Below are 21,467 nucleotides of genomic sequence, written 5' to 3' on the forward strand. Positions count from 1 at the left end.
TCTAGCAAACTAATACAATGGTTTGACAAAATGGCATACTTTGTATAGAGTATAACAAAAGGATGTATGTAGCATCTGTCAAAACAAAAGATGACCCCATCTTTTGATGAGTGTGGTCCCCCAAAACTCAAATTTATATATAAAAAGTTGTGTATTTATTCTTACCTATTTAAACTTCAGTCACCTTCAAAATACTCTCTATATGATGCAGTACACCCATCAAGATGTTTTTAAGCTTGTTGATTTTGATGCCTTTTAGTGCTTCTGGCAAAACATTTCCCTTCTAGGACTTTTCAGGTGGGGAAACAAAAAGTTGAGTGAGATGGGGTGAATTGGGAGGGCGAGGCATGGGGGTCATGCTGTTTTTGGTCAGAAACTGCTGAACACTTAGGCCATTGTTGGCAGGTGCATTCATGAATCATACATTATGAAACGGGCAAGCGAGTAAAAAAATCACTGAAGCCGAACACAGCCTCTCACAACAACGCCAGCTGGTACACTCATACAGATGGGTTCCTAGAACATTCAGTGGGTGGAGCCTGTACTGCAAGGGACCTGCTCTCTAGAAGATAGTTTTGTTTTTTTTGGTCCCTCTTCATAAATTCTCTTTTTAATCTGTTGATTGTGGGATTTTTTGTTTGTTTTTTGCTGTTCAGAAGCTTTTAATTTGATAGAATCCCAGTTACCCATTTTGTTTTTGTTGCCAGTGCCTTTGGTGTCATAGATTTGAAATTATTGCCAAAACCAATGTCTGAATATTTCCCCCTATGATTTCTTGAAGGAGTTTTACAGTTTCAAGTTTTACATTGAAGTCTTTAATGCATTTTAGGTTGATTTTTGTTGATAAGATAAAGCTCCAATTTCATCCTTTTGCATGTGTGTATATAATTTTCCCAGCACCATCTGTTAAAGATACTATTTTTTATTCATTGTGTGTTCTTGGCACCCTTGTCGAAGATCAGTTGACCATATATGCATAGATTTATTTCTGGGCTCTCTGTTGTGTTCCATTGGTCTGTATGTCTATCCTTATGCCAGTATTAGGCTCAGATAGCCAAAACCATTTTGAAAAAGAACAAAGCTGATCACATATCCTGATTTCAAAATGTATTACAAAATATAAAGCTAACGCATGTCCCATTATCTTAAAGCATAACTTCACTCTCAGGAAAAACAGTTGTGCTGACTTCAAGTTAGCACTGGTATAATGGTGGCCTAAATTCGTGTCTCTCTATATAGCCTCTCCCCAAACCTGTTAATTCAACAAGTAGCACAAGTAAACCCATTCACAAAAGTATTCTATTAGCATTACCAGGAGACCAAGGAAAATTCAAATTATCTGTATGTAGAAAAGTAGCAGATTTCGAGGAGAGTTCTGTTGCTGCTGCAAGCAGGAAGAATGAGGAGGTGGGGCTTCAGAGTCTGTGGAAAAGAGGAGAAGGGAGCGGGGGCCTTGGAAAAGGCACAGTCAAAGTCTCCTTCAGAAAGAGAATGTCCGAATTAAAGTGTTCAAGTCTAAACAGAGGTCATGTCCGGAAGTTGGAATTCACAGCACCGAGTACAGGGAAGGAATAGACAGGGCAGCTGTGGCGAAACACGGCTTCTGGGGGCAGAGATAAAAAGAGCATTTGGAGATGGCCCTCAGAAACATGGAAGTGATGAGAAAGAAAAAAGTCGTTAGGGGAAACCAAAGATTCCGAAGGAATGAAGGAGGACCAGGGGCATGCCAGTGACTCCCTGTTGCCAAGCAATAGGTAAATATCATTCATCAAATAAACTGATGTCACTATATTGACAGAACGGAACAATCTCAAACTAGGATCTTTGTCTGTGAAGTGTCCAGCAATAGGAAGAATCATAAATAAAGAATAAATCACAAGGTGTCCAAGGGAGAATATATTAAAATGAAAATTTTAATGGAGTCATGGGACTTCAAAGAATTTAAATGAGGTAAGAAAGGCATCAAAAGGGCCAGAGAGAAAGTGGTTGAAATGGGAGACAGGCAAAGACCACCCAACACACAATCTCTGAAGAACAAAACCAAAATATTTGAATTAAAGAAATATTTAAAGCTATAGTCCAAGAAAATTTTGCATAAATAAGAGAAAAATCTAAATTTACATGCCAGAGAGGCCTAGTGTATCTCTGGGAAAATTGACTCAGCACACTCAACTCAATCTTCAGGACCTCAAGCAAAAAGAACAAATTACAGTGACTGAGAGAAGATTAGTCTGGCATCAGACTTCCCCAGGGTAGCATGCAAGGGAAGGAAAGAGTGGAGCAGCATTTTCAGGAAACTCAAGAATAGAAAAACGTGTGAGCCGAAGGTGATATATCGTGTTGCCCTCCACGTCACAGCCATAGAAGAATGGCTTAACACCTGCGAGACTCGGAATACTGTGTGCTTAAACCCCTCCTGAGGGGCCTCTTGGGTTGGCTAAAGTCCTTTTTTTTTTGTAAAATAAAAGACACTTTTATTTTCACCAATAACGTTATTGATCTGGATATTATGAGCTGCATGGTATGACATAGATTGTTTTCAGTTACTGTCTCAATCTCTGTCAACATCAGCTGGTCTATCTGACCATGGAGCATTGTCCACTGGTATAAGAGACTGTTCTGCATGGCGTGAGCCCAGACAGGACCCACGCCCACAGATACGTTCTCCCGTGGGGAATCACGCCTGCATTGTACCTAGGCCACTTTGAGACTTGCTTTTTGCTGAAACTCCCTTACCTTGAATTGAGGTAGCAAACATTTACTGTATATCTTTAAGGCAACTTCCTAAAATCTTCCAAGGATGAGTGTAACCAGTTCAACCACTTTTCCCTTTGCATTTGCAAATATCCTTCTTCTGTGATGTAATTGCGGCATCCTCTCCTTTGTTTTCTGTAAAAGGTCACCACCTAAAGCAACCTGTGCATAGTGAATGGGGATCATCATGTAATGTGCCCAGAAAAGCAATAAAAGCTTGTCAAGGCAAGTGTCGGGGCGCACTCTCCCCTTGAGAGAGTGGCCGTGCTGTCCCTTTCCCTCCACAGGACTGGGTAGCCTGTGTGATTTGTCTCATGGCTCATCCACAATGCAGGGGACACTGTTTGCCAGTGACTGCATCACAGGGGGAAGTCTCCAGCATGAAACTTTGCCAACCACTTCTGACACGTTCAGTCAGTCACAGCACCTTCTCCACACACTGCTAGAGATATTCCTTTAAAACAAATGAGTGTCAAGAAACTGGCCATGATTCCACATGTGACGGAAGACCGTCACAGAGCGTTTTTTGCATTTCAGTTGAATTTTTACCTTTGAAATAATAAAGCATAATATGCTGGAAATGTGTATTTTCTTTCATCTTCAGTAATAAAATGGATACCCCAAAATTCACCAATTTTGATAAGTTTTTTTTAATGCATGCTGATATGACAGCTGTCACTACACAGCCTGACAAAATTGTTTCAAATGACGTTAAAGACAACCACATGCTACTGGAGCCATTATAACGGGAAAAACCAGATGAAATTTCTGGCCAACCCGGTGCTAGAGCAGTGCTTCCCGAAGTGTGGTCTGTAGGCCAGCAGCATCGGCATCACCCGGGCACTCGTTAGAAATGCGTTTTTTCTCGGGCCCACCCCAGAATTGCTGCATCAGAAGCTTTGGGGCAGAGCACATCCATCTGTATTTTAGCAAGCCCTGCAGGTCATTCTGAGGCAAATTCTACAGAAGAATGAACAACTTCCAGCCAAGGGATGACTGAACAAACTTGGGCAGAGGACTGATAGCAAACGTTTAATATATTGATTGTATGTATAAGCCTCAGATATGTGTGGGGATGTGACTGGGACAGCACTATGGAAAGCATTGTATATATTACCAAAGTGGAAAGAATACAACTAAAAACTGAGGGAATAAGAGACAGAATGGCAAAAGTAGAATAAGACCAGTAATTGTGTAGGTAATGGATGCCATTTAAAACTGACGAGCTCTTTCGAGGACAAAATAGCACCATTCACACCACTCCTGACAGTACAAAAAGGACTGTACCTGGTGAACAAGCACCACGTTTCACAGAAAACACAGTATTTCCGTGAAATACTGGGAAAGTCTGGGAAAAATGGCACAGTGCAGCTTTAATAAGGATAGGACCTTGATTGCCTGGGGCAATGGAGAACAAAATGAACATTATCAGTGTCACTAACAAGGGACTTCTGCTCCTCTTCAGCCCCAAAGGCAGTTTGCCTTGAATCCTTGCCCAAAAATACTGTCCTGGCAGTGTGGTAGCCTTATGCTGCTTTCAGAGGCGGCACAGCTGGGATTCCCACCTTCGTGATGTGGAAATTGGGGCATATTTGAAATCTTTCATCCAGAAAAATATGCAAAATTGGTGTCCATCTTGGTGAGAAGATGAAACTGTGCCCGAAATGTTAACGTGGAAGATCTCTTTGAAAACAACAGTTTCAATAAAATTGCAAATAAATTGCATTTTCAAAAAATTATTGATCATCTGGTTCCTCAGTCACACAGGGCGGCTGCCTGTGTTCCAGGAAGTAAGGGTGCAGCTTCGTTTGTTAGACTCTATCAGTCCCCCACCTCTGATGGGCTCGTGTCACTTTAGCCAAAAGCGGTCTTTGGGGCAGATAAGGTTACATACAGTGCAGTGGAAGGAAAAGTCTGCTGGGTCGGTAATGGCTGGTTCAGGTGTTACTGGCAAGTCGGGAACTTCCTACTATGAGTAATAAATGCTGCACTATGTTGCAGCAAATGGAGACGTGCTATAGAGCAGTTGCCAAAAAATGGTCCCGTTTATAATGTACATTGGAATTGTAGTTCTACTGAGTTTTGTGCTGTCTGTGACTTTATGCCCGCCAAAGTGGCAGATTTTTAACTTGAAGTGAATCTTGTGTTTGACTTTGGAGCTGGTCCCCATAATGTGGCCGGCTGTAGCCTTCATGGACATATGTTAGTACTGGCTGGATTTGGAAACCTGAGGTGACAAATGAACATGTGGAATGTTAAAAGCTACAAACTTATTTCTAAACTAGTGGCCTCTCATTATCCCTATTATACTTGGTGCCCAGATGGTGAGCATATTTTAACAGCCACGTGTGCTCCTAGGCTGCGTGTTCCTGTGGGTGCAAGAGCTGGCCTTATACTGGCTCTGTCTTGCACAAGTGTGGTCTTCCATCACATGTGGAATCATGGCCAGTTTCTTGACACTCATTTGTTTTAAAGGAATATCTCTAGCAAAAGCAGTAATTTACCCTTCAATTCCAAGTGACGTAGCCAATAAATTGCCTAAAGTTTATAGACAGGTTATAGACACCCAGCTTTAAGAAATGAACCAGTCACCAATTCCAAGCTGCATGAGGAACCACCTCAGAACATGAAACCATAATCATGAAATGGCAAACCATTATCAAAAACAGCCCTTAAAATTTGAAGGTGAGATACGGTTAAAACTGTAAAGCAGGAAGCAAGAAGCGGTGAGTCCAGATTTGACACCTGCTCTGGCGCCACAGAGCACAGCACAAAGTATTCTCTCAGTCAACTTCCGGAGATCCTGAGATAGACAAAAATAAAATAAAATAAATAAATAAAAAACCTAAAGAAGAAACTGAAAGCAGTTGAACAACTGAAGGAACAAGCAGCAACTGGAAAACAGCTAGGAAAAAAAAAAAACAGTCGAGAAAATTCAAAAGGAGACAGCCGTTCTGTAGGAGCCGGACGATTTGGAATTGGATGATTGAAGATTCACAGAAAGCAAGTTGATTACCAGAAATCAGTGCAAACACATCTTCTCTTAAGTTCACGGGTGAACATTGAATATTCATGTACCCACATTAATGTTCATCTATACTTTTAACTATTCAAGATTGTGCGTATGTGTGAAATTATTTAATGCCTGTTAAATTTATTTTAGCATCCTGAATCCTATATCATGTCAATATATGATGTAAAATAGACACATGAATTTTTAGCTAAGCTTGGCAGATTGAAAGACAAATGTCATTGTTTTTTAATACAGGACAGTGTTTACCATATTAATGACTAATGACATTTTAAATTTAAAAAAACTGACAAACTAGACAATGAAAGATTAAGGAAAAAGGATTAAGGGCATCATATCATAAAAGCCATAATGGCAAAGGTGCCCCGTGTAATAACTAAATGCAACACATGATTCTGCACCGAGAAAAATATGAAGAGAACTACATTGGCACGATTGAGAAATCGGGATATTGGAATATAGATGAAATAAAAGTAGTGCATCAGGATTAAAGTACCTGAATTTGGTAACTGTAATGTGAATATTCAAGAAAATGTTTTTGTTATTAGGGAATGCATAGGGTAAAGTAGCATGATATATGTAACCTACTCTCAGTTTATAAAAAGTGATGTACATCAGAGACAGAAAAAGCAAATGTGGCAAAGTGTTAAAAATAGGTGAGTATGTAAAGGGTACATACAAGTTTTTTTGTACTATTTTTTAATAAATTGTTATAAATCTTTTTGAAAAAAAATTATTTATTTATTTTCAGAGAAAGGGGAAGGGAGGGAGAAAGGAAGAGAACATCGGTTGGTTGGAGACTGAACCTACAACCCAGGCACGTGCATGGAAGAGGCAGTCTGTAGCTTTGCAGGAGGGCCCCCACTCAACTGAGCCACGCTGGTCAGGGCTTTTGTACTATTCTCGAAAATTAAAGTAAATTTGAAATTATTCCAAAATAAAACGTTTAAAAATGTTATATGTTAATCATTTATTCCCAACTAGATCATTATTTGAAAATATGATTGTTACTTATGTATTCAATATATAGTATGGTTTGAAGCTAATGAGATGAGAATTCATTTGATTATTTCTTCATTTTTCATCCCATAATTCTATGATCATTTAGGGTAAACATCATATAGACAAAGCAGAAACTTTTGCATTGAATACTTATGCTTTTCACTTTGTACTGCTTAGTCCAAACAAAATATCCAGCACATAAATCTAGTTGTTTCTTTTTCAGAATACTAAAACTCGGGTGTTAATGTGAATTAATTTAGGGTAGAAATAGTAAAGATGAGTGCCAGTGCTATGTTCTACTTGAAAAAAATTAATTTGTACTAGCCCTAGCCCAGCTTTCAAAATAATAGTGAAGTGCCTTGTTTTTTCTCTTTAAAGATATGGATGTAATGAGACCCTTAATAAATGAGCAGAATTTTGATGGGACATCAGATGAAGAACATGAGCATGAACTCCTTCCTGTTCAGAAGCATTACCAGCTTGAGGGTCAGGAGGGTATTTCGTAAGTGTTCCGGTTTATACGTCTCCTCTTCTTTTCACTCAGTGTGTGTTGTGTCAGGACCTTGCACTGGTGAGGCACTTTACTAGGGACTACGGGAGACACAGATGAAAGACAAAGTCCCCGCCCTCAAGGTATTTATAGGCTGTTTGGGAAAAAAGAAATACATCTAAATTACAGAGCAGTGTACGGGACTTACTACGAGGATGATACATTTCAAATGCTATGAACCTTGAGGGCAGATCTGACTGAGAGGAATAGAAATTCTAAGAGCTGTTGCTTCTGAAATGGTTGGGAATTAGATGGTGGGAAGTAAGTAGCAAACCCTTTATGCAGTGGAACTTTTTAAAACCTTTTTCATTATTTTATCATCATTAATAGATTTATGTCCCTATTCCAATGATAATTTAATGATTAAGCAAAGTAACATTATAATTGATAAGAAAATAATACTATAAACTAAAATTTTTAAACAAACATTTTTATTTCATAAGTTTGAATCTTGTGCTAGTCTTCCTAGTTTAATTAGTTTTTTTCGTGGTAAAGAGACCTCCTTCAAATGCCTCTTGGAAACTTTTATTAGGTGAAGTCCCTTAGGGTGTTCATAAAGTCTGAAAGTTAACTAGTATTTATGTTACCTGGTGGCACACATTGTTTCAAAACTAGTATGTTTTTCGTTTAGTTCACTTCCTCTTATGCTGATGACAGATCCCAGACCAATACGTTTAATACTGTGATTACATAGACAGTGTCAGTGAATCCATGTCCTGCCGGCCCAGCTGTAATCCTCAACATGGTCCTGAATACGACAGCAGCAAAGAATCTTATGAGCAAATTACTTTTTCTTTATGACTCTAATATGTACAAAATAACTTTACTTAAATATCTCATACAATCTACATGATAACCCTCTGTGTTTTCGTTTTAAGTGGCAAAGATGGAACTTGAACCACATAATAACTTCTGGTCCATTTAACGTCTGGTTGAATGGAAGTGATTCCTTGCCTAGATTAATTTTCAGTTACCTCCCAATGCTAAAATCCTGATGGTGTGATTTTAATAGCTTTTGTCCTAAAATGTTTAAATCTTACAACTTTTACTTTTCAGATTTTTACAGACTCTTATGCATCTTCTTAAAGGAAATATTGGAACTGGCCTTTTAGGACTCCCGTTGGCAATAAAGAATGCAGGCGTGGTGGTAAGACTCTCTAGTTAAGATAGTCATCAGCCTTAATGAACAGCAGAAGTCACCGCAGATTGTCGCTTGGCCTTGTCAACTGGAACATGGTCAGATGACAATTAGTAATCATTTAGCCATTGTATTGATAAAGTTATGTAAATTAAGATAATAGCACCTAACAAAAAATGGTAATTAATTGCTTTTCCCTACTTAATTAATGTATATTATTTGACTGAAAAATCATAAAATAGTATTTGATTTTTTTCAGGTATGTTTCTATCTTATTATTCTTGGATTTTCAGGGATTTAAGCAGTGTACTCATATCAGCAAATACATTTATAGAGCAGATCATTTGTATTAGTGAAATTTTATGGTTTTTTAGATTCAGAAAAAAAGACATAGTTTTCAGGTTTAAAAAATAATAGTAAAGGAAAAGAAAAACATCTTTTGAAAACAAATATTTAAAGTATTATTAGGACTAGTTATTGTAATTAGAGACTCTAGATAAAGGATAATTCACTTATGAAGTAATTAGATTATACTTAATCTTTTTTGAATGATGAGTTTTCTAAAAACAGTTTTAGTTATCATCTTTCTCTGCATTTGACTTTGTCCATCCTAATTTAGACAAACTTAAAAATGCCAATTATAAAATATGCTTTGGCAGTATTTTGTCTATGTCTCAATAATCCAGGAATAACTTTAATTATAGTAATAAATACTTGAAATTTGTTATGTACAACTTTTTCAGATAATCATTTGCTAGGCTCAGGTTCCCACACGTAGTAAGTGTCCACCAGGCCGTCTATAGAAGTGGGTCACCCGTAGTCCCAGGTTGATACAGTGCTTTTTCAGTCACTTAGATAACGATTCATAGTTGCATATGGTTATTACTGTGTGGCACTGGCAGTGACAGACTTGCTGTCTCATGTTAAGTGGGATGTTGCATCCATCCCACTTTGTTGCAGATGTACACTGTGTATTCATAGGTTTAGGTAGCCAGGTTGGTAAGATAGAATCATATGTGGTTAAGTATTACTGAAATTCTTTTGGTATCCGGTTGATTAGCTTTCCCTGATGCAAATAACCATTTAACCATTTTGTCCAACAAATATTTGTTTACTGCAAATCAGTAGTTTATTGTTTCATTGCTTATAAGGCAACTTAATGTTTGTGAAACTTAAATATTTAAACCTTATATTTTTTTCCCCTATAGCTTGGACCAATCAGCCTTGTGTTTATAGGAATTATTTCTGTTCACTGTATGCACATTTTGGTACGTTGCAGTCACTTTCTATCTCAGAGGTAAATGTGTATTTGTTAAGTTTATTTATTTTGAAGCTGTGTAGTTATTGAAAGCATTGGATAGTCTTATATTTTTACTCTGCTTTGCAACTACCAGTTGTATTTCCTGTAATTTGTTATATAAACAAATTTAAGATAATTTTGGAAAAGGTAGTATTTCATATGATTAAAATCTAGTCAAAATCTATTTTTTTTCATTGATTTTAAAGAGAGAGAGGAAGGGAAAAAGAGACATAAATTTGTTGTTGTTCTTATGTGTCTATTCATTGGTTGATTCTTTTATGTGCCCTGACCAGGGATCAAACCCATAACCTTGGTGTATTGGATGTCCGCTGAACTACATGGACCTATTTACTTTTTTTAAGATACAGCCTTATTAGTGAAATCTGGTTATATATGTTTACTTCTTTTAAAATGTAGTCTTATTAGTGAAATATAATGGTTTATTTAGTATAAGTTAAAAAACTCAGGAAAAATATATGGGGAATGAAGGAAGCAGTACTGCTTTAAGTTAGAGTGTAAGGCTCTTAATTTGTTAGTAATTCAGTTTGGGGTATAATGACTTAAGTGTTCTTTGGTGATAGGTGGATTTGTAGTTAGTCTATAAAGTAATATTTTTTCTTTGTGTCATGAAATGCTTCTACCGGACAATGGGCTGACTTTTAAAAAATAATTATTGTCTAATCTAGTAAAGTAATACTCAAATTTTAACTGTTGTTATTGTTTTAAACGTTCTTAAACTTTGGGTAAGTCAGTTATGATCTGTAAATCACAATGTATACTTTTTAAAAAGTGGGAGAGAGGACAGCAGAACTAAGACCTGCCTTTTGGGGCTATTTGGAGGATTAAATAAGATATATATTCGAAAATATATTGTAAAGCCTTGTATAGATGTATTAAGTAATACTCTTCTAATAATGAAATAACGGAGGCATGAACAATGTAGTTGATGTTTTTAGGTAATTGAAATGTTTAAATTGGTAAAGTACAAATATTATGTCATATGAATCCTACAAATATATAAGCTTTTAGAGTAGATAAAAATAATATATTGGGAATAGGACAGATATAAAGTATTTGAATTTCATGAGACATACTTTAGGAGTATGCAGTTCTTGAAATTTCAAAAACTCCTCTGTCAGAGCATAGCTCTGTGCTCATTATTTCTTATTTATATGAGAAAATTCTTTTCAAGGGGAGGATTTCTGAACCAGCTTAATTTTTTTCATGTACATGTATGTTATTACATTACAGGTTTAAAAAGTCGACATTAGGTTATAGTGACACTGTGAGTTTTGCTATGGAAGTAAGTCCTTGGAGTTGTCTTCAGAGGCAAGCAGCGTGGGGACGGTAAGGCCTTGCTGCATTGTTAATATCTGGTTATTGAGATGACTTTAATTTTAAGTAACATAATCTGATAAAATACTAAATAGAAGTATGATAAAGTTTGGCGAATAAATGTAATCTTTAGAGTTAGACAGACTTGGGTTCAGATCTCAATTCCACCATTTTTCAGTTTTGTGACTTGGGTCAAATTATCATTTTCTTTTAGTTATCTCATTATTAGATGAGTTCATAATAATACTTGCTTCACAGGCTTACTACTGTAGTTTAAATAAAATGGTATTTATGTATAAAGCACTGGGCTGACCTGTGGTATAAGCATGTTCAGTGATTTTTTAAGTAAAGGAAAAGAACAAGAAAAAAGTTAAAACATTATTTCAAATAAAATTACGCTACATGCTTATAAGACATCTGGAGCATGTATTTCAGCATGCTCTCATTGTTTAAATGTGACTGTGTCATTGGTGGGCAAGGCTAATCAAAGTCAGATGAATACAGGCCTGGAAAAATAAGCACGGTCAATCAACAAAGTGCTGACTGTGGTACAAATGATATGTGCAGTGAAAATTAAAAGAAGAAGATCAGTGTAAATAGAGTAGTTTAGGGTTAAATATGGCCTGTCTAGGATTTCTAGGAGTTTAGATTTGTTTGTGAGATTCTCAGTTCTTGGTATGGCAAGTAGGAAAAGAAAGAAAACAGAGTCTCATGCCCTAGGGCTCTACCCCCAGCACTGAATCTTCATCTTCCTTCTGCTCCAGTCTAGAGGCAGCCTTGTCTGTTTTTTCTATCAGGAAAAATGGCTTTCATGCGGAAGGGGGTGGAATGATTATTGCTGGGGTACTAAAGTCCAGGGCACATAAAGAGATGTTAAGGGAATTCTTAAATGCAATTCATCGGAGAGAAGAAACCTGAGTTCATTTCAGGGTACCAGGGTTACTTACAAATCAGATCCCTGAGGAACCATGGAGAACTATAGGGATATGGCAGGAATGAAGATACAGGCAAGGGCTTCTCTAGTTTCAAATGGCAGAAGGAAGGTTTGTAGATTTGTGGACCAGATTATTTGACAGCTTGACATTGATGCTCAAACAAGAGGCTATAATGAATGAATAGGTGCATGCTATTATAGTCACCTATTGTTCCCAGAACAAAATTGAGAAGTATGGGCTGTCTGTTGACATGCAGGCCAATTTGTAACTCGATTAACCGCCATGTCCAAATAATGCTAATTTGACTGTTGATATCCCTTCCCCATTCCCATACACTATTTTATGTATCTGGAGCTAACTACAGAATGTCATTAAAAAAGAAGGACAGAGCTAAAGAGGTCTCCGGGGGTATGATTTAGGGCCATGGCCCTCTAACCTCCCATTCCATATTCTTATTAGTGATTTGGTCATAGAGAGTATTCTCATCATATTTGCAAATGACATGAAGCTGGGAGAGCTGGGAAATACACTGGGTTGATCTGAAAAAAATCTTGAGAAGTAGGAGAGATGCACTTAATCTAAAAGAAGAAATGTGCTTATTAGGTCATTTCATAAGCAGATACTCATAAACTGTTGGATTTCAGAAATAAGCGATGGGAAAATTTTGGCCTTTTAACTTAATGGAACATTGTTTTGCTCAATAATAACTGTAGTGACATACTGATCATAAGTATGATTTTCGTAGAAAATAAATAATTTAATTCCATTTCTTATTTTAAGGAAGGGAAAAGAATATACACTACTATAAAATGTTTTAAAGTAGTTAAAAAGAGAAAATATGGACTGACATTTCGGCAGCTCTTATTAATACTCATTTGAGGGCATCTCTTTTCAGGAGTGTGGTTGACTTTTTTCTGGTGATAACACAACTGGGCTTCTGTAGTGTTTATATTGTCTTCTTAGCTGAAAATGTGAAACAAGTAAGTATTTTTCTCCTGTTACCAAAGTCATTTTCTCCCAATGCCATAGTCATAGCATTGTATTTCCTCTGAGTAAGCCATGGTTAAAAATAAATATGCAGTTGTGTTTCTTTCCTTAATCATGTTCCTTTGTAGATTTTCCATTTCGCAAGTTGGATTTCTGTTATTCTTGGTGATCTTATTTTTCTTGTCATTGTATCAATAATGCTTGTTCTTTCAGATCAGAGCAGGACATATTTCCTGATTCTTAGCTACTCAAAATTTAGATACAGATGTTTGGGAGCGTATTTTTTGCATTGATGTTTTATAAAGACTATGTAAAGCTTTAGCCAGCAGCCTAAAAAGTGAAGTACAAAAGTGGCCATGACTAAAATCCAGTGATTATTGCTATTGTCTAAAAAGATGCTGTGTCCAGAAATGTGCAGTGTTCTCTAATGCTCCCCATATTGAATCGTTTGCTTTGAGAGGAAGTGGTCATGGTCTTAGCAGAGACTGTCAATTTGAACAAATATGCAAAGCACTGAAATAAAAAAGCTCTCCTATCAAAACAAGGCCAGAGCACATTTCTTTATGTGCTTTCACTGGTAGTTTGCCTTAATTATTCCTATATTACATATTGCTCCTTAGTTATTTTAATGAATAACACTGGTTAATTATCCACATGTGCAATAGTAGGTGTTATACATAGTAATGATATATAGCACTTGTCTAGTAGGTATTTTAATGTAAAATTATGATGTGAATGTTTTCTAAAGGACCCATAGATATACATATAAGTCCTATATTTGACTCATTTTTCTAAGTATAAAGTATGCTTCATTTTATATTTAGATAAGAATTGGCGAACTTTTTCTGTAGAAGGCCAGATAATAACTATTTTCAGTGTTGTAGGCCATGTGGTCTCTGTCTCTCAGTGATAGACAGCAATGCATGAACAGATAGATACAGCTGTATTCCAATAAGATTGTATTTGCAAAAATAGGCCAGGTTTGGTCTGTGGGCCACAGTGTGCTTTAAAGCCACTAGCTTAGATTTCCAGTGTTGGAAGGCTCACTGAGTCAAATCCCCTTTTATGAATAAGGGTGTTGATGCTTTCATTAGCATTACTCATTATAGATGATGTGCTTTTAATTTTGTAGTTATCTAATTCCACAAGTTGCACTTTCCTAGGACTACTAACTCGGGTGAGAGGGAGAACTGGCAAGACTTACCGTCTTACCAGCTGTTCACATGCAGTGCAAGTGATGCCTTGCCAGGGCTGTGCAACGTGGTGCTGGACTGTTGTCTCCTCATCATCTCCTGAGAGAGCGACCAACAAACTTGATTTGAATTTATGAATAATAATTAAGGCTAATAATACCCTATCATCTTATATTTATAAGCTGTGATATATATCACTTAATCTTTACAACTACTCTGTAATGTCAGAACTGTGCTCATCTTATGAATGAGGAAACTGAGTCTCACAGGGCATGAGCAGTGTGACCTGAGTCCCAGGGATCGGGCTGAAGTCCAGGTCTCTGACAGCTGCCACCCAGTATATTTGTTGGCTGTCATCGGGCAGAACATTGTCTGCTTTCAGTGGTGTGTGTATGTGTGTGTGGCACAAAGAGTATGCGAAGTACATAAAATAAATGTCTGTAAGCTCAGGATTGGTGCCTTTCTCTTATAAATTATTATCAGTTGCTTTGAAAGTTAAGCAGAAGAATTTAACTCATTTGCACATATACTAGAATACCAGGTAGAAAAAGTGACTTGGAGCTAAAGAGAATGCCTGTTACAGATAGGAAGACGAAAGTCCTTTTGAGGCATAAAGAGCAACAGGGAAAAAGACATTCACTGACTTAAGAAAAGTTGAAAGGAATGATGAACCTGTCACCTCAGCAGAGCAGATGGATGGTCACTGAAGCTGCATCATCAGAGATTTTTCACTCTCTACAGAGGCATCTCCTGTGTTCAATAGCAGTCTCCAGTAATAGACACATGGGCTGATGGAACCTTACTGATTACTACTGCTAATATAGATAAAAACTGTAAGATTATTACTGTCTTAATTACACAAAATTGAAGGTGTGGTATTGTATCAAATTAAAGGATGAAGGGTTTTGTTGTTGAACAGAGGTGTGAGTCTCCTGCTCTGTAGCGGGTGTATGGCTGTTCTTGGTCTCATTAAGCCACGGCGGATGATCAGCAGGGTGAAAAAGCCGTAGTGCTTCGATGACTTAGCCCATGGTGGTTGTAGCTCCTCTCTGTTCTTACTCTCAGATACTTGAGAAAATTTCAGACAGATAAAATAGTATACGTGGGCCTGAGAGTGGGGAAGGGATGTTACATTAGGGGAGAAATGTAGCAATAACAAAGACTTGGTATGGGCTTTAGAGTCAGAAGGTCTGTATTCAAATCCTGACTCTCTCAGTTTTAACTCACACGTTGGACAAGACCCTTATCTCTGCTCAAGCCTCAGTTTCCTTGTTTGTAAAATGGGAATAGTAACAGAATCTCCCCTTGTTCCTCATAAACTTATTGTGAGGCTCAGCTCACAAAAGGTTTGTGAAACACTGTCAAATGTGAAACAGCATACAAATGTAGGGCAATATGGCTTTGACTCTGATTGTAGCTTTGCTGAAACACATCTGTCTTTGGAATTTTAACCATTAAATTACTGAATACTTGAAAAGTTAATAAGTAGTGGTGTTTAGTAACTTTGAGCTCTAAGTGGAAAAAACTGAATTTAGTAATTTTATTTTATAATATTTATTTCAGTGTTTTGCATTTTGGTAAACATGTGAGATCATAGGAAGTCCTATTAGATAGCCAATCTCTGTCTCTAGAGGGCACCAACGACTCAAATGTTTACCTGAATCTTGCTCTGGGTATGTATCCGCATTTTTATTTTATTGTTTAGTCCTGAAAATTTTTATAACTGTTGTTCTGCCAAAGAATACTAAATTATTATGAGATCTTTGTGATAGAATTAATTTCAGATTCCCAAGCACCTAATGATCCAAATAGCTTTTTTTATAACTCTGACTGCTTTTCTCTTGCCAGCCAGCTCTCCTGGTTAGAGCTTAATTCGGATCAGTGTTTAATCCAATTACAGTAGTTACTTCTTTGATGTGGAATTATTTGGCTCCAAATAATTAGGTTACTGAGAAAATTAAGTGAACAAATAAAATATCTTCTCAAGAGCCAAGTAATGTGACTTACCAATTCAGCTTCTATTTCAGGTTATAGAAAATTATATAAAGTTTTGATGGCTAGTTCCAAGATAAATGTGAGTTATGAGTTTCTTAAATGGTGCATGGTGCAACCAGAGAGTTTGTTAGTCCAGTATTAGTAATGAATTGTTTGTATAACTTGAAACTAGTAGATATATTCCCTGCAGTTGAAGATGACGTGTGCCTTTTCAGTTGCACTAAATGTTGTGTATCATGGATTTTAAGTGTAATTAAAGGAAGCACTTGAATTGTGGACCATATGAGAATTCATTCTAAACTTCTGATCTGCTGGCCTGTTCATGCTGACTATATTTAGAGATGTTGGAATGGAGGTCAGATGGTTACCTGAGCAGCAGCCCCCCCAGCCCGCTCCGGCTCAGGGTGGCAGTTTTTTGGTCAGGTTAACTTGTAGTGGTTGCAAGTTAGATTTTGGAATCTCAAGCCTAGGTTTGAATTCTAGAACCATCACTTACTGGCTTGATATTATGTAAGTTTTCTTTACACTCCTTAAACCTCAGTTTCTTCAACTATAAATTGAAATGAATTACTACTACCCATTTGAGATTTAAATGAGGCGGCATACAGACACATAGAAAATACTCAAAAGATACTTGTTGTTATTATTCTGGTAATAACAGGGTCTGGTTCTTAAGAATTTGTGTGTCCAGAGACTTGATGGTGTCATTGTGTTCAAAGGAGAGGACAGTACTGGGGGCAAATGGGTTTCCACTGGTGTTTAAATTATGGTGTGATCCGCCTCTGCTGTGAGTTTTCAAGATCATTTTTAAAAGTTCTCTATCATTGCATTTCAATTTTAGTAAGTTAGGTATGTGGTAGTTGAATCTGAGACAGTTTTTTATACATGGATCCTATAAATCATTGTATCTATTTTCAGAACAGTATTGGTTTATAGAAGTAGCTAAATGAATTTTAAAGAAAAGTTGATGTATAGAAGCTTTTTGCTCTAGCAAAATTTGTCTGAATAAACTTTAAGGTAAAGTTGATTTATTTTATAGAAGTTTTTTTGCTCTAGCAAAATTTTATCTACCTTGTAAAATATGGCCACACATGAATTTAGTGGGTTCTTAATAAATACTTACTGATACTACGATAATGTATGAGTGATTTATACGACAATTTTAAAGCTATGGTTTCTACATTTTATTTTGCCTACTGTACATTTCTAAGAGGTACTTAGAGCTTTCTACCCTGAAAAAATAACTTGAAGTGCGTACCAGTGGCCGTTCTGGACAAGTGTGCTTCCTCCTTTCATTATCTCAGAAGCAGATTGAGGCTTTGCAGGGATCGTGAAGCATCATGTTAGTCACAAAGCTTCAAAATAAATGGGTAAAACTACCCTTGTAATTTTCTAGTGAACTATCTGTTCACAGTGTGGTAAAGGAAGATAATTTGTGAAGAAAGTGGTCCTATTGTAATTATCCTTAAATTTGAGATTTTATATATATATGAATGAAGCTGGAGTATCTTGAAAAATGCAAACATTGTAAAGGACTTTATCATTGGTATATAGGTCATAAGTTTCTTTATATACCACTGTATGATTATAAGTTGATGGAAGTTTTCCCCTTCCCCCTTTCTGATTCTCTTGATAATCCTATGTAGGTTCACGAAGGCTTCCTGGAGAGCAAAGTGTTTGTTTCAAATAGTACCAGTTCATCAAACCCATGTGAGAGAAGAAGTATTGACCTACGGATATATATGCTTTGCTTTCTTCCGTTTATAATTCTCTTGGTCTTCATTCGTGAGCTGAAGAATCTGTTTGTGCTTTCATTCCTTGCTAACATTTCCATGGCTGTCAGCCTTGTGATAATTTATCAATACGTCATTAGGGTAAGTATAACAAGTTTTTACTGTCACATGTTTCTTAATAAGTAAATTCTTTGATTCCCTGGGAGGTAAAAGTAATGACATGGGAAGACCCCGTACTTCATCGGGGGCACAGAGCAGATAATTAGTACACTTACTTCACTTTCCTTTGGGAGGGCACTCACTGCTTACTGGGAATGCGAATGGCGTAGAGGTTTAAGTGCAAGCTTTGGAGTCAGCTCTGTTGGTGGATCTCGGTGAACATGCTTGTGGGTTGTGTGGCATTGCTTCTTCATAAGACAGCACTGCCGACCCCATTAGTGGTGTTGTGGGATTTAGGGTCATGCCGTGGTACACGCTGCCTAACATGAAACAGAACCTACTAGTGTTTTCTTTATTCTGTTAACGATTTGAACCAATCACAGAAGATGGGAGTGTAGATGTAATTTTATAGTGTTCTTTCACTTTTGGACCTGTATTTGGTGCCACCACTGTGGTCCACTGACTCTGCACTAGATCCTAACCTCTTTCCCTGAAGTTCGTAATAACCTCAGTCGATTTCATTGTTTATAGCCTGGCCATTCTCAACCTACTTTCCTTAAAAGAATCTGTGGTTGGGATTCAGGGGGACTGAAAACTCCTTAAAATAAGGTGCAAGATTTAGTGTTTCTCTGTGTATTTATGTGCTTTCTACCGCACAACTGTAAAGCTTTCATCTTGCAGAGGGGCCAGTCGCTCAAAACAGGTTGAGATCCCCTGTTCTAATCATCCCTGATCCAGTGCATCTTATGTATTGCTGCTGAAGTAGTTGTTCTAAAATCTCCAGTAACTATTCTTTACAGACTCTTAGGATGTATGTATGTCTCATTTCTTCCCCCATCTCTGAATTCCAGAACTTGTAGATTCTTTCTTATAGCATGTAAGAGTGGACATGGACAGGTAGGAATATCTCAAGGCTTTCTGGAGTTCACAGTCCATTGGGTGCAGAAGTAAGAATTAGTGGAGCAAAAGGAGGTTCCTTAAATGGAGGAAACGGTGTGAGCCTTGAATAACAGTTTAGTGTTATCACATGATCCAAACACTCTAATACCCTTTTTATTCTGACCCTAGCTTATGTTTTTAGTCATGTGTCGTCATTAGTCACACACTTCTGCCTAAGTTTCCGTTGTTCTAGACCTCTCTCTTTCCCAAATTATCTGTGTGTTTTCACATTAGGTTCTTAGTTCATCCTCTTAACTTGGCCTTGAATTCCACTTTCAATCAGAGAAGGCAGAGAACACAGGATGACAAGGAGAGTAGGGACCAGACTGGGAGTAGTTGGAAGAAGTGGCCATCGTGGAGCCAGAGATCTAGTACAAGAAGTGCAGTTCATGTGAGTTTCCAGGCAGCAAGAGTTGGAACAAGGCTGTGAGTAATCGAAGCCAGACTCGGCATATGCACAAGTGATAAGGTTAAATGCCAACTGTCAGGTCAAAAAACACTGTCACTGAAACACTGAAAATGGGGAGACCTGTACTAGGGAGCAGCACAGAGTCGTGAGGTAGAAAGTCAAAGTCAGGAACCAGGTATCACAGGGACTGAAAGCAATGAAAATACAACGTGGAGAATGAATTTTGCTGAACACCATCTCCAGTGGTTAATAACTGATTAAATGGCTCTCATCTCGGCCCTTGATTATGCTTATGTGTTTCCTGTTGTGGCAGGAGCCATACCCAGTGTGAACAGCCTGGGACTTGAAGGTGGAAACAGGTAATGAGGATCATTTAGCTCAGATGGAATGTGTGGGCATGAGGAAACCAACTGCTTTTGGCCATGAAATCCTAACAGCTTGGCTACATTTAACGTAGGATGCTTAAAGCATTTGTTGAAAGAATTATTTCTTTTTATAATACATACTTGCGGTTGTGAAGCTCAGAAGTGTATGGTTTCGCTTTTTCATTTAAAATTCTTTAAAATAAGTACAGATGTAACTTGCCTTACTTTTTTCTTTCTTTCTCCAGAATATGCCAGATCCCCACAACCTTCCAGTAGTGGCTGGTTGGAAAAAGTACCCACTTTTTTTTGGTACTGCTGTGTTTGCTTTTGAAGGCATAGGAGTGGTAAGGATTTAGCTTTTATTATTTTTTAAAATCTTAAGTCAAAACAAAGATTTGTGTAGTTAAGCTACATTAAAAGTGTGTGTTTTCCTTTTTTGTTTCTATTGACTTTATTTCTGGAATATCGTTTGCATTTTGGTATGAGAGACCTGAAGTGCACTTTAGTTCTTCCAATAACTGGGTTTAGTTTAGACAAATCACTTAAACTTTCTAATTCTCTTTATCTTAATGTGCAACAGAAGGACATTACGTTAGGTGATTTTTAACGTTTTATTGTGGAAAATTTCAAAACACAAAATTTAGAAAATATTTTGATGAACTTTTGTGTAAGCATCACCTAGCTTCAATAACCATGAACTCACAGCCAATGTTTTATCTATATTCCATCTACTCTGCCAAGCCTGGGTAATATCCAGACAATTCCCAAACTTCATATTGTATAAACTAGATGATTTGAAGTGAATTAAAAGTGTTACGATGTTACTATTTCTTAAGAAGAGTTAAATATATATTTCCCTTTAGATTTGTGCATATCATTTGTTTTGAAAAATAGTGTTATCGTAAAGCTAATACCAAGACATACAGCATCTTGAGAATTTTAAGGTGTTAAAATTCTGTGGAACGTTGGCTCTTAAACTTAATTTTCTGGAAAACTGTTCGAGAAGCAATTTGTTTGGAAACCAAATCTCCTTTGTCTCCTGAGAGACAAGTGACTGATCATATAGGTGTCAGCATGAAGGGGATGTTGGGTAGAGAATCGAGACCTCAAGTTTTTGTAGGACAACTGAGAGATTTTTCCTGTGACAACTTAGTTGAGAACTAAAGTGTTCAAGAACCAAGATGGAACCTCGGGAACCAAGGTTTAACTATATTTTCATTCAAGATGCTTCCAGTTATTTTAAAGCCTGGAATGTGCAGATTTTTGAAAAATAAGACATTGCTGTCTTCTCCATAGCTTGTTTCATAGCCTGACCATTTGTTATGAGAACAAAACCACTTATAAACATCTACTTATATGAACCATGACAAAAATATATCTAAAAAACAATTTTCTACCCTTTTACTCTGAATTCTCTCTGTTAGAGAATTCTCACAAGTTCTTACAGCTCCATTTGTCCCGGTTTCAGGCATATTTCATTCAGATGTTCATTTCTGTCTTTTCCTACTAAGCTTTAGTGAGTGGCTGGACATTTCCAGTTTAGTGTTGTTTCTCTGATGTCTCCAATTCAACAGCTCCGAAGTCTGACACATACTTTCTTATGCAAAACCAGCTTTACTTCCTCACTTCTCTACTTCTTCCC

The 21,467-nt window shown here is 37.1% G+C and overlaps 1 protein-coding gene and 1 pseudogene across 6 annotated transcripts in view; both read left to right on the forward strand.

Annotated features, from left to right (window-relative positions):
* The window catches only part of SLC36A4 (solute carrier family 36 member 4), a 324,739-nt gene that overhangs the window by 287,093 nt on the left and 16,179 nt on the right, over positions 1-21,467 (forward strand). For 5 of the 6 annotated variants that reach the window (XM_053656921.1, XM_053656919.1, XM_053656920.1 and 2 more), the window contains 7 exons: positions 7,166-7,289; positions 8,394-8,484; positions 9,684-9,772; positions 11,027-11,122; positions 12,941-13,025; positions 17,867-18,094; positions 20,071-20,169. In XM_053656921.1, coding sequence (XP_053512896.1) covers positions 7,168-7,289; positions 8,394-8,484; positions 9,684-9,772; positions 11,027-11,122; positions 12,941-13,025; positions 17,867-18,094; positions 20,071-20,169 — 810 coding nt within the window. In that variant the 5' untranslated portion in view covers positions 7,166-7,167. Of the gene's footprint in view, positions 1-7,165; positions 7,290-8,393; positions 8,485-9,683; positions 9,773-11,026; positions 11,123-12,940; positions 13,026-17,866; positions 18,095-20,070; positions 20,170-21,467 lie in introns of those variants that run through there. The other variant, XM_037158433.2, reaches the window with a different exon arrangement.
* Positions 4,562-5,905, forward strand: LOC119053525 (eukaryotic translation initiation factor 2A-like; annotated as a pseudogene).

The sequence above is a fragment of the Artibeus jamaicensis genome, unplaced genomic scaffold (genome assembly GCF_021234435.1).
Source record: "Artibeus jamaicensis isolate MK-2021 breed Jamaican fruit bat unplaced genomic scaffold, CSHL_Jam_final scaffold_3128, whole genome shotgun sequence".
NCBI lineage: Eukaryota > Metazoa > Chordata > Mammalia > Chiroptera > Phyllostomidae > Artibeus > Artibeus jamaicensis.